Genomic DNA, 14,922 nt, shown 5'->3' on the forward strand with positions numbered 1-14,922 from the left:
AATAATAATAATAATAATAATAATAATAGAGAAATTTTTCCATATGTGGTGGAATTTTACACGATAAACCAGCGGGATTTGCTCAGTTGATGTTAAACTCAAACATTTTCTGTTCCAGGTCCTCGCTGTTGGATTTCGACCGCAGGACACCCGCAGGAGAGAGAGAACGGGAAGTCAGGAAGGAAGTGGGACTGGGTGAGTTTGGCACGGACCGCTGTCCATTAGCAGGTAAACTGGGGTCCAAGGTGCGCACTGAGCCGCCTATGATACCAACAACACGGATGGAAAGAACTTTAATGTGGAACCCTCACAGAGTTTTGCAACGCAGGCTCAGAGTAGAGACAGACTGGCAGTTTATATTATAATTTCATTGGAGGCCACAGAGACAGAAAGCAGAGCTGCCGCTCGGTGAGTCATTTTAAGGTAAAGAGGCAGAAGCCGGAGCCTGACAGGTAGAGCTGAGCTTTCAGGAACAAAGTTTGGTACTCCGGAGGACAGAGTGTGTGTGTCTGAGAGAGAGAAATAGAGAAATAGAGAGAGAAAGAGGGACAACGAAGATGTCCAGAGAGGAGCAGAGCTGTTCAGAGGTGGAGCTCAGTCCCGGCATGTCGGACGACAGTCGCTCCATGTCCCCGGGTCATTCATCCAGCGCCGCGGGTGGAATCGACTCGCCCCTCCGCGAGCAGCAGCCGCAGCTGACGGCTCTGGACGACGCCTCGGCGGGCTGCTCCTGCGTCAGGTCCGACGACGAGGACGAGCGCTTCCCCGCCGGCATCCGCGAGGCGGTGAGTCAGGTGCTCAACTGCTACGACTGGACCATAGTGCCGATGCCCGTGCGTGTGAGCGCCGGAAGCAAGAGCAAGTCGCACGTGAAGAGGCCAATGAACGCTTTCATGGTGTGGGCGCAGGCCGCGCGGAGGAAACTGGCCGACCAGCATCCCCACCTGCACAACGCGGAGCTCAGCAAGACCCTGGGGAAGCTGTGGAGGTGAGGGGCCCACACCGCGCTGCTGGTGTCTTATGTTACCGTGTTGAGTTTTTGCGGAATCTCATTAACTTCTCAATATTTTTCAGATCTCACTAGGTGCTACTTATATGGAACGTTTTCTGTTTACTTTCCCCGAACTACTTTCTCTGGACTTTGAGGTTACTTTCCAAATGTTTCTATATATTCTCTATTATCAGCAAAGTGACAGTCCTAAGTGCTAAAAACAAACTGGACTTCTTTTCTTAATTCGAAAAATGTTTCGCATCTAACCTGGAAGCCTTCTTCAGTTCTAACTATAGGCTCATAAGTTGTATTTAAATAAATAAATAAATAAATAATAATAATAATAATAATAATAATAATAATAATAATAATAATAATAATAATAATAATCCTGAACGGAAGTTAAATGTTGTAACTTATCCAAGGTTTTTCAAAGAGTTGTTGTAGATGCTGATGGGAGTGGAAAGGAAGAAACTCCTGTAGCGGTTTGTGTTACAGGAAATGTGACAGAGCTGCTCTCCAACATGCTGCCACCTTGAGGTGTGCAATTCTGGAATACTCTAGAACAGTAATAGATGAAAGTCTACTAAGAAGCTGATGAAAGTCGATAGTAAGTTTCTGGAAAGCAACTACAAGATTAAGTAGAAGTTCCTACAAGTTGCCCGAAAGCAAACTCTTAAGTTCTAGGAAGCTACAGGAGCTGTTACACAGCGCCACCAGCAAAAAACACAAAAAAAAAACAAAAACATGAATTAAAAAAAGCTACGTGAAGCATTGAAACGGAAATGTGCATGAAGCATTTGCATTCGCCAGTTATCAGGAAAAGGGATGATCTACGTGTTTTTTAATATCCCATCGTAAAAGCTGTTTTTACATGTCACCGACTATTTACATTTGGACAAACAAAGACACTGAAAGTGTGACTTGGTCAGTCCTGTTGATCATCTCCAATCACCCATCAAATACCTTTAGATTTAATTTTGTGGATTTTTGGGGGTTTTTTTTACTATTCACTTTTTTAACAACAGTATTAGGTTGTTTAGATGGAAGGCCACCTTGTGTTTTCTGTCTGTTGAATAATTTTTTGCTTTGGAGAGAGGCTGCAAATATTTATTAATTTTCCTCTTGGTACATGAAGATACCTGCTATGAAAAAGAGAAATAGTCCAACACTCACTTTTTTTCTATTTAGCTTGTATTATCCCAAAGCATCACGTAGGAACACAACTCTGTCGTTAGCATTTTGTTGGCCTCGTTTGGTCACAGCTCACCAACTTACTTCTATTGTGATCATATGACCACGGCAAAACATTGTTGAGGGTTTATCCTCTTTCAGAAGACTACATGTTTATTTCAAAACTCTGAACTGAAACCAAAAGTTATCCCCAGAAGTCTTATTCTAAATTTCATGCTGTGTCCAGTAGCTGAGAATGGCCCATCTTCACATACAAACACCTAACATCTAAAGTTTATGTGGGCAGCGAAGTGTGATAACAATACTCAATTCAAGGCATAAAGGTCACCGAAGTTAAAGGAATCAAACTTGATTGGATCAAATATTAATCAGATAAAAGCTGACCTTGGGCTCAGTCAGGATGAGTTAATTGGTTCCTGGAACATGATAAACAGGGAGGCTCACGGAGGTCAGGGGTTTCTCATGCCAGTCGTAGTAATAGAAGGAGCTCAGTTCCGTGTTCACAGACAGGATGCGACCTTGGCCTTTTTATTTCATTACTGTCCAGCAGTCAAAAGCCCCCTGACAGGCAGCTCAGTGGTGCACTTGGATTAAATTAAGCTATGTGGGGGGGAAAAAAGCAAAGAGAAAACGACACGCAGCAGTTTGTTAAAATGCACAAACACATTAAATTTATCTGAAGTAGATCATATTTGAATTGACTTGTCCTTATGGTATACAGGGATTGGCAAAAGTAATTCTAAGAAAGCGAAACAAAGTACTGCATAACTGTGTTTATATTTTTTATATTAATGCTCACCTTCCAGACAAACACTGACCCTGAATGCACTGACCTACAAAGTGACGGCTTAGATTAAGACTGGACAATATGGAATTAAAGTTTTATCACGATATTTTGACAATAAGAAATATTTATTACATCGTTTTTTAGGTAACCATATGACTCTAATTGTGTGTCCTAATTGCAATTAGGACACACAATTATTAAATTGCAACTATGACACGCAATTATTGCGTGTCATAGTTGCAATTTATGCAATTCAAGAGCTGTAACACAAATACAGCTCTTGAAAAACATCTATATTTCTAATGTGTTTCTTTAGGACACCAGTCACATAAAGAAGTGTAATTTGTATCACTAAACTGCACATGGTATCTGGATTGTCAAATTTATTGGTATTTATTGATGCTTTTATGGAACAAACATATATAATAAAACTATCAAACCTGACAATAAGGGCAGTTTTGGGAGAGTTTAAACATCATTAATTGGAATTTATTGTAAGAGCAATAAATCAAAAATCTTATCATGATAAGAAACTTATGATCTTCACATGATAAATGAAGATCATGTGATCATGACATCATGAAGATCATGATATCATGATAAATGATACCTTATCATGATATCATTTATCATATCTTATGATATCATTTATCATAAGATATGATAAATGATATCATGATAATTGATGATATTATGATATATTATATATGATGATATTATGATATCTTATCATAGGGATAGGAAGATATTCCAGTCTCTAGATGTGCAAAACTGGTAGAGAGATATCCTAAAAGACATTTGAGTTAAATACAACTAAGGCCAAACATTTTAAATGAATACTCATATCTGACTTTCCTAATATATAGTGCTATGCAAACATCTTTAAAATTCTCTAGGTGTATCCAATTTAGGATTAAGTGCATAGCCTTTATCTTTGTAAACATCCCTTTAAATCTCTTCTTCTTGTCCAAGGCTTCTCAATGAGAGTGACAAGCGACCATTCATCGAAGAGGCCGAGAGGCTGAGGAAGCAGCACAAGAAGGATTACCCGGACTACAAATACCAGCCACGACGCCGCAAAAACGGAAAGCTCGGCTCCGGGTCAGGAAGTGAGGCCGATGGCCATTTGGAGGGTGAGGTCAGCCACAGCCAATCCCACTACAAGGGCCTCCACCTGGAAGTGGCCCGTAGCGGGGGAGCCGAGTCCCCTCCGGCTGATGGGCAACACCCTCATGCTGCAGGTGGGCTGCAGGCTCCCTCCTGTTGATACCCCCCAGATACCGTCTCTGTCACACCGTTAGAGTGTTTTCACACCTGATAGTTCGGTAGACTCGACTCAATAGGGAAACAAAATTACAATATTTCTTACATTTTCAACTGGTCAAATGAAACAAACATTTAGAAAAACCTGTTCCCTTCCCCGCCTGTGGGGGCACTGCACCGAGAACCACTAGAGGAAACGGTATGAAAACATCTTAAGAAGACACAGAGTACAACTTCCTTCTTTGTGAAATGTAAACAAAAACAGAGTAGCATTAGATTCTAGCAGCTATAGGATTTCTCTTTTGACTTTTGACCCACTAGCGATAGACACATTTGTTTTGGTTGTATTTACCAAGAATACCCTGCATTATAGTTTACTTCCTGCTTTTGGAGGTCCGATTGCATCCACCAATGCAATCGGACCAGAGTTCACTTTTTTGGTCTTTATCAGAGTTCAATTGTGCATCTATACATCCCCAAATGAATGAAACTTTCTAGGCAAACAAACTGGATTCCAATAAAAATAGACTGAACAGGGATTGTGTGAATTCACCCTTAGATTCAACTTCAAAAGAAGGCACAGTGTTTGGTAAATGCTTTTAGTCTGCAAAGCTAAAAATGGGGTAACAACCTTACTGTGTTTCTACAGGTCAGAGCCACAGTCCTCCCACACCTCCCACCACTCCGAAGACCGAACTTCAGTCTGGAAAGACAGGAGATGGTAAGAGGGAGGGAGCTGGGAATGGCGGCATGCGGAGCACAATGGCAGGAGAAGGCGTTCCTGGATCTGGCAAACCTCACATCGACTTTGGTAATGTGGACATCGGTGAAATAAGCCATGAGGTGATGGCCAACATGGAGCCATTTGATGTCAATGAGTTTGACCAGTACCTTCCCCCCAACGGGCATCCAGGGGTTGGTGCAGCAGCAGGAGGAGCTGCAGCAGCCTCTCCRGCCTCTCCGTATGCCTACGGCATTTCGTCGGCTCTGGCTGCAGCCAGCGGTCACTCCGCAGCCTGGCTCTCCAAGCAGCAGCAGCYGCCCCAGCAACATCACAGCTCCCCACTGGGCTCAGATCCATCCAAGGCGCAGATCAAGAGCGAGGCCGGAGGTTCCGGGTCTCACTTTGCGGAAGCAGCCTCAGCAGGCGCCCACGTCACCTACACCCCGCTCAGCCTTCCCCACTATAGCTCTGCTTTCCCCTCATTGGCCTCAAGGGCTCAGTTTGCGGAATACGCCGACCACCAGCCTTCGGGGACGTACTACGGCCACTCCGGCCAGGCTTCGGGGTTGTACTCTGCCTTCTCTTACATGGGACCTTCGCAGAGGCCTCTGTACACCGCCATCACTGACCCAACCAGTGCTTCGCAGTCGCACAGCCCCACGCACTGGGAGCAGCCCGTCTACACAACATTGTCGCGGCCATGACAGATGGCCAGAGCAGAACGCGCCGGTGCAGGTTCAGCCCCAGTGTCAGACCAAAGCAGGAGAGGCGGCTCCGTTTGCTACGACAGAGATAGAAGTGCTCTGGTCTGGGGGGAGTGGGCCAGCACTGGGGGAGTCGGCTGGAGACCCAGAGGGGGAAACACCTTCTGATCTCGGCCAGGTGGAGTGCACGCTGTTACAGCACATGACTGAGTACCGAGTGTGGGGCTTTTGAATTGAGTTTTAGTCGCCGCCGGCACTCGGTGTAGGAGTCTGGGATTGTAATGCCTTGGGTAATGCAAAGAAAAACACCCACCCAATACGACTGCAGCAGAGTTTCTGACTCTTCAAACATCGAAACTGCGCATGGGGATCGGGTTCCCGTTAGTGTGGAGACTTCATGAATTACAGCGGGCACGTTGTCTTTTACAAGCCGCTTCCACAGTAGTAAGGTCTTTATCAGGGTTTGAATGGTGTGACTAAATGCAAGCCAAATTCCTTTTGTTACAAAACGCATCAATGCCACACAAACCGAGGGCCAATTCCTTCGTTGGCTTTCCACTCTTAACTCAGGATTGACCTTTAATTACACAGAAAACCTAAAAAGCAGGATTTTATTCAGCTTAGACATTATGTTAATCTGACTTCTCTTTGTAAACAAAATGAACAGTTAGACAAAGTCCTTGTATATCTACACAAAACCAACTTTACAACTTCACACTATCATCGAGATAGACGACGCAGTGCATGTGAAGATATAAATGCACCTGTCATTTATTTATGTAAACTTTATGCAAGCTGACCAAAGTTTTATGACCAAAACTTTTGATGTTTTCTAAAGAAGAAACTGAATTGTTTTTAGATGTTTCTCCCAGCGTGACATCCAAAACTACCTAAGTAGACCTTTCTTGTCTGTTTTACTGTATAATTTTACTTGTATGTGTCAAAATCAACTTTTGCCTCGTTATTTTTCCATTAGCACTAATTTTGATAATTTTTTTTTCTTAGCATGTCAATTAACTATTTTTATTGGTGGTGGAAGTGGGCCATCGAGAACACATTTCTAGCTCTAACTGTTGAATTTATGTTTGCCATGATGACTAACTACACTGGATGCCTTCACTGCTGTCTTTGCTTTTTGCTTTAGCGTTATTATTCATTGTTTATGTAAAAGTTCAGTATTCAGTGTTTGGCAGGCCAATACTAAGACGCAGCTGCCACTTGTGTTTTAATGCAGTCTGATGTTAACTAAAAAAAAGTGTTGTCCTTAATAATGCATGCTAGTAATTGGTACAGAGGGGTAACACCTTCTAGACTATTTCACGTTTTTGTCATTGAGTTTTGAAATTATAACTTTTATGTCTCTTTTTCAGTTCATGCCTAATGTTTCTCTTCATTACAAATGTTTCTTTTTGTAATTCTGACATATCTGCATTTCTGAGAACCTAATTAGCCTTACACAAAGGTCAAATAATAATAATAAAATAATAATAATTTGCCATGTCTTGTTTGTTTCACCATTGGACAACATATCCAAGCTGTTTATTTTCATTCTCTATCTAAGCTGTTTGTGCTTATTTGAACATTTACCTTTGTTCTCTGAGTGCTGCACTTCTTATTTATGTGCTTTTCATATTATTTTGCACTGCTTTTTCTCTTTGTTATGACCCATATTACTGACATGGTTTGTGTTTTATGTTTTTTAGAAGCAGAGTATGGCTCAACTACATAAAAACAGGAACTAAAAGCCTTAACATGTGAAAATGTGCTGCGCTCCTTTACTTTCTATTGGAATAAAGCTATTTGTCTGCTTGAACATAACACCGCCTCTAATTATTTATGTAAGAAGATAAAACCTGTTTAACTGACCATTAACTAAAAAAAAAAAAATCAAATAATCTAATACCACAGCTACATAGTATCAGTGTTTGCACAATTGTTTGTTGCCTAATCTAAATGCCATTATTTGAAACAGAAAATTAACCAGCCAGAATTATGTTACCTTTTGCAAAATACACATTTTAGACATGCTTTTGAACACAATTTACATAAAAAAATAGAAACAACAAAGAGTCACAGTAAAACACCGCTGATGCCATGATTCATCTGCTGTCTGGACACCAAGGCGTCTAAAGAGGCTACCGGCTGAGAACTGCGTCATCTGTGAGCGCTTTGGGACCGGGGAGGTGTCCATGGCAACACCCGCGATTTATTTACACAAGTAAGATGGACATATTATTGTGTACATATTGTGATTGGAATATTAATTTACTGTATTTATGTCCACTGGCGAGATACCAGCTAATATTAGCTACAGTGCTTGGTGTAATACTGGGTCCAGTCCCGCTATGAAGGCTAACTGAGATTCTGTAAATCCAAAAAAAAAAGTATTATTCTCTAACATAGACTTAGATTATCTGACACAAGAGCCTATATTAAATGAAACAATGTAACACATATTATGTGTTATAACATTCACCAGCAAAGTTTACACAGGTGGTAAAGACTGTTATTTTTATGTAATTCTTTCACTAGTAAGATACATCCAAAATCTTCCGTTTTTGTTTTGAAAGTTTCATAAAGACACGACGTGAGGAAGAAGAGGGAGATATATATATAAAGAGAGACAGATTCACTGCAGCATGGATGAATCTCACATCGGATTTTGGACTTGATCTCAACTGCTCAATCTCTCTGAAGCTAGAACTCGTCGGCTGAAAAACATATATATATATATAATTCAGTATTAATCATTATTTGTGCCATTATTAATCATTATTTAATTGTGTTTGTATAGTTATATAAATATGTATTGATATTACTAAATAATTTATTAAATAAATTATGAACGGCTGTGTGCTTTTTAATATGCTCATCATACATCAATATCAGAATATTCCATTCCTATTCTATTTTTATAGCCACTAAGCATATTTAAATATGCTGAACTATGTATTGAAACATACTTAAATAATACAATTGTTTATAAATGTAGCTTTGATAGATGTTTGAATATGGTTTCCAGTAACAAAAAAGCGTGTTATGATCGATTAAATGCGCTGATACGTCATTGTGCCTGCTAAACACATAACGCTGAGTGGAGCGGTGTACCGCTCCAAGATGGCCGCCCTAAATCTCGTTAGCGACAAAAGGCGAGAGCGGTCCATGAGGCGTCTATCCTTATATTATGTCTATGCATTTGAAATCAGATTTTACTCACGATCTTGTGATCTTGGGGGCCCCCTGCTGGTGTGGAGCCCCATAGCAGCTGCTTAGTTTACTTGAAAGTTAAAGTATTATGTTTTCCAGGCACATAATGCTATTTCATAGCATAATCGAGTAGCTCTGTTACATTCAGTTGTAATAAAAATGGTCTATATATGAAATATGATTTTAAATAAATTGTACTTCTTGATTTAATGCTTTGAAATCAGGTCTCTGCCACTTTAAAAAAAATCCTGCTCTTTCTGAAACCAAGAAGTTATCTGTTTTTCAATTAATAATTGCATTGAATTTCCACAACAGAATGACACTAAAAGTACCAATAATATATTTTAGATCTATTTTTCTGATTTATTTTTCCCACAACTATCAACTTTCCATAGCAGAAAATGTATCAATTTATACAAAAGTTTTATTATTCTGCATTTGAACACCCAAGAATAGAAATATGTCATGTTTGAAATCCTATATCAGATATTTACCAAAAACATGAATTGTCTTGGGCTGCACAGTGGCGCAGTTGGTAGAGCTGTTGCCTTTGCAGCAAGAAAGTTCTGGGTTCAATTCCCGGCCCTGGTCTTTCTGTATGGAGTTGCATGTTCTCCCTGTGCATGCGTGGGTTTTCTCTGGGGTGTGCATGGTTGTGTGTCCTGTGTGTCTCTTTGTTGCCCTGTTACAGACTGGCGACCTGTCCAGGGTGACCCTGCCTCTCGCCCAGAACGTTAGCTGGAGATGGGCACCAGCAACCCTCCCRACCCCACAAAGGGACAAGGGTGTAAAGAAAATGGATGGATGAATTGTCTTTTAAGAAAAAAAAAGTCATTAAACATGAACTGTTTTGAGTTTTATTTAGCTGAACTGACAGAAAAAAATGTTGCACATCCTATTCTGCTGAGTCAATAGGAGACACCTGAGCTGTGAATCGCTGCAGCTCTTCCAAAGTTAACATGGGCCTTTCGGCTAGTTCTCTGTTTATTGCTCTCCCTAAGTTGAAACTACTGTGTTGAAAGAAGGAAGTATAAATACTAATCCCAAAATTTCCTCCAAGTTGACTCACATAGGAGATTCAAACTCAAGACCCTCATTCCAATCATTGTCATTTTATCAGTTTTTTTTTTTATTGAAGGTATAAAAGCTGGCGATAAATAGCCAGTTTACTCCAGCTGATAAACAAGTTTGCTAACTGAGACTCCCTGCTCTTCCTTTGTACAACCACCACGCACATGCAAAGCAACCAAACAGTCCCTGTATTGTTGGGTTTTTTTTTTGTGGGAATGAGTTTGCTGTTTGGGTGGAAACATGCAAGCTGGGGGGAGTAGAGGAGGTTTTAGAGCTTGCAAGAAACAGGATTACCAGCTTTGTTGTAGAAAAGACTATTTGTGACTCTGGGGAAAAGATGGAGGAATCATATGCAGTCGCATCTGCAGTGGCGTGAAAACTGTTTGTCCCGTCACAAAATGTCTGCTGTTTGTGCTTTGTGGTTACGTTTAAAATCAGACGAGAGTTTTTCATTTTACTTTCTTACTTACTTCTGCCAACAGATTTTCAGGGCTTTGTGTCGGCCAATGTAAAATATTTTTTGTTCCTTTGTAATTAATGTGGAGGTGTGACTAGGACTCCATTTGGAAGACCCAATTTTAGGATTCAGAAGCCTTTCTGGAGTTGTTGCCTCAGGCTGACGATTTGCTCGTCTCATGAGGGCAGCCCATGTGACGCTCACCCTACCAACCACTGTGAGGTCATCAGGCCACCTTAAAGCCAGCAAACAAGATGATTTTGTAGCCGAATATTCATGTTTTGACCATTAGTTTTCTCAGTTACGGTTGCTACGTTCTCTCTGTTTGGTTTGTTCAGATCAGTCACGTTTTCTCTTGCTCTCTTGTTGCACTTTAGGAAACGGGATTTTATGTTTTCTGACCAATTGGCCTAAAGACAATTACACTCATTGAAAATGGCGGGACTCGTAATAATCTGGGTTTTAATTGAAGTTGTTGGACTACATTGTTGTCGCTCTGCTCCGCGTCAGATTTTGTCTTTCACCTCAGTACATTTCCTTGGTGCGATCCAAATTCTGCTTCTTTGGGTTTCTGACAATGATTACTTAAATCAAAAAGTCATTTAAAAAAAAGGTTGCCGGCCTAAATATCCCTTCTGACAACCAGAGTCCAGTGTTGCAAACTTTACTAAACGTTTTGCGTCTTTCACTCCATCACAGAGTGAACCTGACAAGCAAATTGGGTTTATTTCGTAGGTAAGCACTGGAGAAAGCGACGGGGAGGGAGAGAGGAGGGAGGACCGCAGAGAGTAATGGTCCCTTTGTGTCCCAGTGAAGCTACAGGCGAGGTAGTTAGTTGGGTAAGGCTCCCTCTTTCCTTCCCTCCTCCCCCAATGTTCCCATCAATGGCCCTCTTTGTCTTTCCAAAGTATCACACAGCCGATTAAACGGAGGGAATTAGGAGTCGGGCTTAACCCGCAGTACATCGAGAAACACTAACAAATGTGCAAAACACCAGAAATCTGAATTATGCATGCAGGAATCCAAAGCCAATCATACGTCCACACACAAAATACGTTTAAGACTTCAAAGAGCCAACTTAAAGGGGCGGTATGGTGTAAAATCAACTTTATTTTTTTGTTTTTAGCTTCTTTATATCATGATATAATGTTATTCCCTCATCAAAAACACACCTGGAGTGTTGTTTTGATTCTTTCACTAACGTTTGACAAATCTTTTGATCTCCATGGCAACCATTCAGGGACCTAGCGCCACCTTGATTGGTGCAGTTCCTCCTCGGAGCGGCAATTTCCAAACTTCTGTAGCTTCTGGCTCACAGAGTAGCCGTCTTCCTCCATTACTACCTCACTCAACTCCTTAAGACTAGCCAGCAGCAATTAGCAAATACCTGCGCATCTGTTCAGCATATTACATGAGCTACTTCTCATTGGAATGCTGGAAGGGGGGTGGTAAACATTGTTAAAGGGTTAATAGAGGTTAATAGTGGCTCTTTGGATGATTCAAAGTTGAGATTCAGGATATTAGGAAAACATAATTTTGTGACAATATGGCTAATCCTGTCATATTTATTGTGATTAACCCAAATCTTTCTTTTTAAACTCTTCTTTTTTCCTGTTGTAATAAAGTTTGGACCATTAACTCAGAGCTTTAGGACACCTACTGCAATTTAATCTGTTAGATTAAATCATACTTGTGTGTCAAATAAAAAAACTCAAGAACTGATGGTCCCAGAACGTCTCCATCCACTTTATAATCATCTTGCCGTTTTGTGACACAAAACAAAATAAACTGAAGTTTGTGGTTGCAACAGGAAATAATGTGTTCAGTGGGTGTGACTGCTCCACCGTGGAAAAACCCAAACGTGACACAGTTACTGCCTAATTGCATATTTATGCAGTCAAATCGTAGACAAATAACTGATATTTCATGTGCAAACTGGAATCCACAACAAGCCTGCGTGACACGCAATTAAAGCAATCCAGAAAACGCATCTTATAGAAAAGAGTTTATTCATAACAATAATAATTAAACATTTATTTTACACAAATGATGTCTTTGGGAGAAAACAACTAATGGAATCTTACAACACAGCAATACTAAATGAATAATTAAAAAAAAAAAAGTTATGTTTCCCTCTTGTGGTGCTTCCCGGCACTACAGCTGTTAAAATGGTGAGGATAAATAAATTCTTCTACTAGTATCCACTCAGATCAGTGTGAACATATGGCAAACTGCAGCGTAGAAGCTCGTGAGATGCCGGACGTGACGCGAGGAGCTGAGAGGCGATTGGTCCGATCTCTAGTCGGTTACGATGAGCTCGTCGCAGCCCCAGTCCTCGTAGCTGCCGTCAGGAAGGTACCGACGGATGATGATGGGGATCTTTCTGCTTCTGTTGGAACGGAGGGATAAAAAGACTTTAAATAAAAATTTAAAAAAAAAGGAGGAATTTGGATCTCAAATGTGAGAAAAAAAAAAAAGCGAAATAGGACTTTACTTAAGTTCCTTCATGGCAATCTGCAGGGGGTCTGTTTCTCCTTCCAACTCCACCATGACTGGAGCGCACATGCTGCCGAAACAACATGTCAGGATGAGCTTTTATTATGAGAATTTAGTGGATCATAATTTCAGTATCACGTTGAGGCGGCGAATGTAAACACAGAATGTAGCGTACTTCCCAATAAGCATGATGGAGCCTGGGAGTTCCCCTACCGTATTTAGCAAGCAGGAAAACTTCCAGAGACAAGGTCATTGTCTGGGCCAAACTTTAAAAACGGCAGTAGTCCAGGGCAACAATTTTGTGGGGAAATCCCCCACAAGACTTTTTTTTTTTTTTTTTAAATAAATGGATGTTTTGCATTACACTTTATAAAAAGCTAATAGGCTCATATCAGATGGATCGTGTTGACATTCTGGGATTTTTATGAATATAAATAATATTAAAGTATTTGAAAATTATGACATTTTAATTTTTGAGGAACAACATGGCGCTACAGCTTGGTATTAAACTTACCATTCATCAATTCATGAATAGGACTACCTATTTATGCACTGCAATTTGCATTAGTAGAAGATTGTTTTTTTTCCCTTAGAGGATAGGGAACCAAAGCTGGCTCCAGCCCAGGGTGATGTCTTTGTGCATCCGGCCCTGGTCATGGTTTAAATGAGTCCTAGGCGCTGGAGAACTGACCTAGATATGGCTACATCAGGTCCATAAGCTCATCTCAGGTTTGTTGACAAAAATTATTGGGAAAAAATGACGTGGATTAATGAAACGAAAAGGAAACTTTAGAAAGGTTTTGAAGGCGTGCATCGTGTTACGTCAGGCATAAAACTAATGCCACGTTTCAGAAAAACTAAGGTTATGTAGGATAAATTTCCACAATCCATAAACGTTTTTAAATGATTATTTCCATAATCATTTTTCTATTTACTCAGGTTATCTCAGTTGGAGAATATTCGTTTGATGGAGACGCTGTGCTGCCTGCATGTGTGCAAACACTCACGCTATCTGCAGAGCTCGGGTCCCCAGCACTCTGGCCCTCTCATACTTGGTCATGTACGGCGTGGTGATTCTCTTCTGGTTTGCCTGCTGACCCTCTCCTGCAGGAAGGATCTGCACATTCTCCTGATCTTCCTGTTCGACAGAGAGAAATCACAGATTCAGACTGAACTTGATCACAAATATAATAACAGCCAGGTTGGAATTAGCCTTAGTATTTATCTAGATGGCTATTTCTTTATTGGTACTTACGTCTTCAACGTTCTCGAGGTCGTCTAATCCTTCATCCTCCTCGGCGTAATCAAAATCACCATCATCGAAGCTACAAATGTATTAACATGTTAGCTAAATCGCTAACCGCCTGTTAGCATCAAAGTTAGGTCATATACAATGTTTCCGAAAACACCAAGCTTAGTGTTCACTGTTTGTGCTGAGTGAGTACTTACTTATCTTCGTTGTCGGACATGTTTTATTTGGAGATGTTTGTATATTCCTGTGTTATTCTATTCTCCTTCAGGTACTCGTTTTGTTGTCAACATTGGCCCACATGAGCGGTATATGTAACTTCCGGCTGAGTGGTACGCCGTGAAATATTCCGTGCGCAATGACGAGGACCATTTTAGTTCCGTTTATTTTTTGAAATCTCCTTTACCATAAAATAGGATAGTCTACACATTTTTTGTCCGTATTCTGAATATTTTTGCTCAAAATTATTAATACCCCTTGCGAAGTTAGACTTAATCTTAATTTTCTTCCAACCAAGCCAAAAACTTTTATTTCAGGTTTCCAAAAAAAATAAATATATAAAATAAACTTGTGTTTTGTTTTAAAATAAATGAAAAGTCTTTTAAATTATTAGTCGTCTCCTCTATGTCAGCTAAACGTTATTGTGGATAAAGATATGTATTCACAAGTTCTGTATTTTTTTTCTTGTTGACTTGTTTTTCCGCAAAACTTTCGCTCATTATCTCGTTTAAATCAGAGTATAACCGAGAAGTACATGCATTTTGAGTAATTCAATTCCT

The 14,922-nt window shown here is 40.4% G+C and overlaps 2 protein-coding genes across 2 annotated transcripts in view; one reads left to right on the forward strand and one right to left on the reverse strand.

Moving 5' to 3' along the window:
* The window catches only part of sox10 (SRY-box transcription factor 10), a 30,331-nt gene extending 22,781 nt beyond the window's left edge, over positions 1–7,550 (forward strand). The window contains exons 2-4 of the mRNA XM_008415530.2: positions 119–988; positions 3,945–4,213; positions 4,885–7,550. Of these exons, the coding sequence (XP_008413752.1) occupies positions 558–988; positions 3,945–4,213; positions 4,885–5,663 (1,479 nt within the window). The 5' untranslated portion in view covers positions 119–557 and the 3' untranslated portion in view covers positions 5,664–7,550. The remainder of the gene's footprint in view (positions 1–118; positions 989–3,944; positions 4,214–4,884) is intronic.
* A 4,836-nt stretch (positions 7,551–12,386) lies between these two features.
* polr2f (RNA polymerase II, I and III subunit F) lies at positions 12,387–14,482 on the reverse strand. Its single transcript, XM_008415535.2, has 5 exons — positions 14,344–14,482; positions 14,150–14,219; positions 13,902–14,032; positions 12,893–12,964; positions 12,387–12,787 (listed from the first exon to the last, which is right to left on the reverse strand). Exons 1-5 carry the CDS (start codon positions 14,361–14,363, stop codon positions 12,697–12,699), a joined length of 384 nt encoding a protein of 127 aa, XP_008413757.1. The 5' UTR covers positions 14,364–14,482; the 3' UTR covers positions 12,387–12,696.
* Positions 14,483–14,922: the final 440 nt, after the last annotated feature.

The sequence above is a fragment of the Poecilia reticulata genome, linkage group LG8, assembly GCF_000633615.1.
Source record: "Poecilia reticulata strain Guanapo linkage group LG8, Guppy_female_1.0+MT, whole genome shotgun sequence".
NCBI lineage: Eukaryota > Metazoa > Chordata > Actinopteri > Cyprinodontiformes > Poeciliidae > Poecilia > Poecilia reticulata.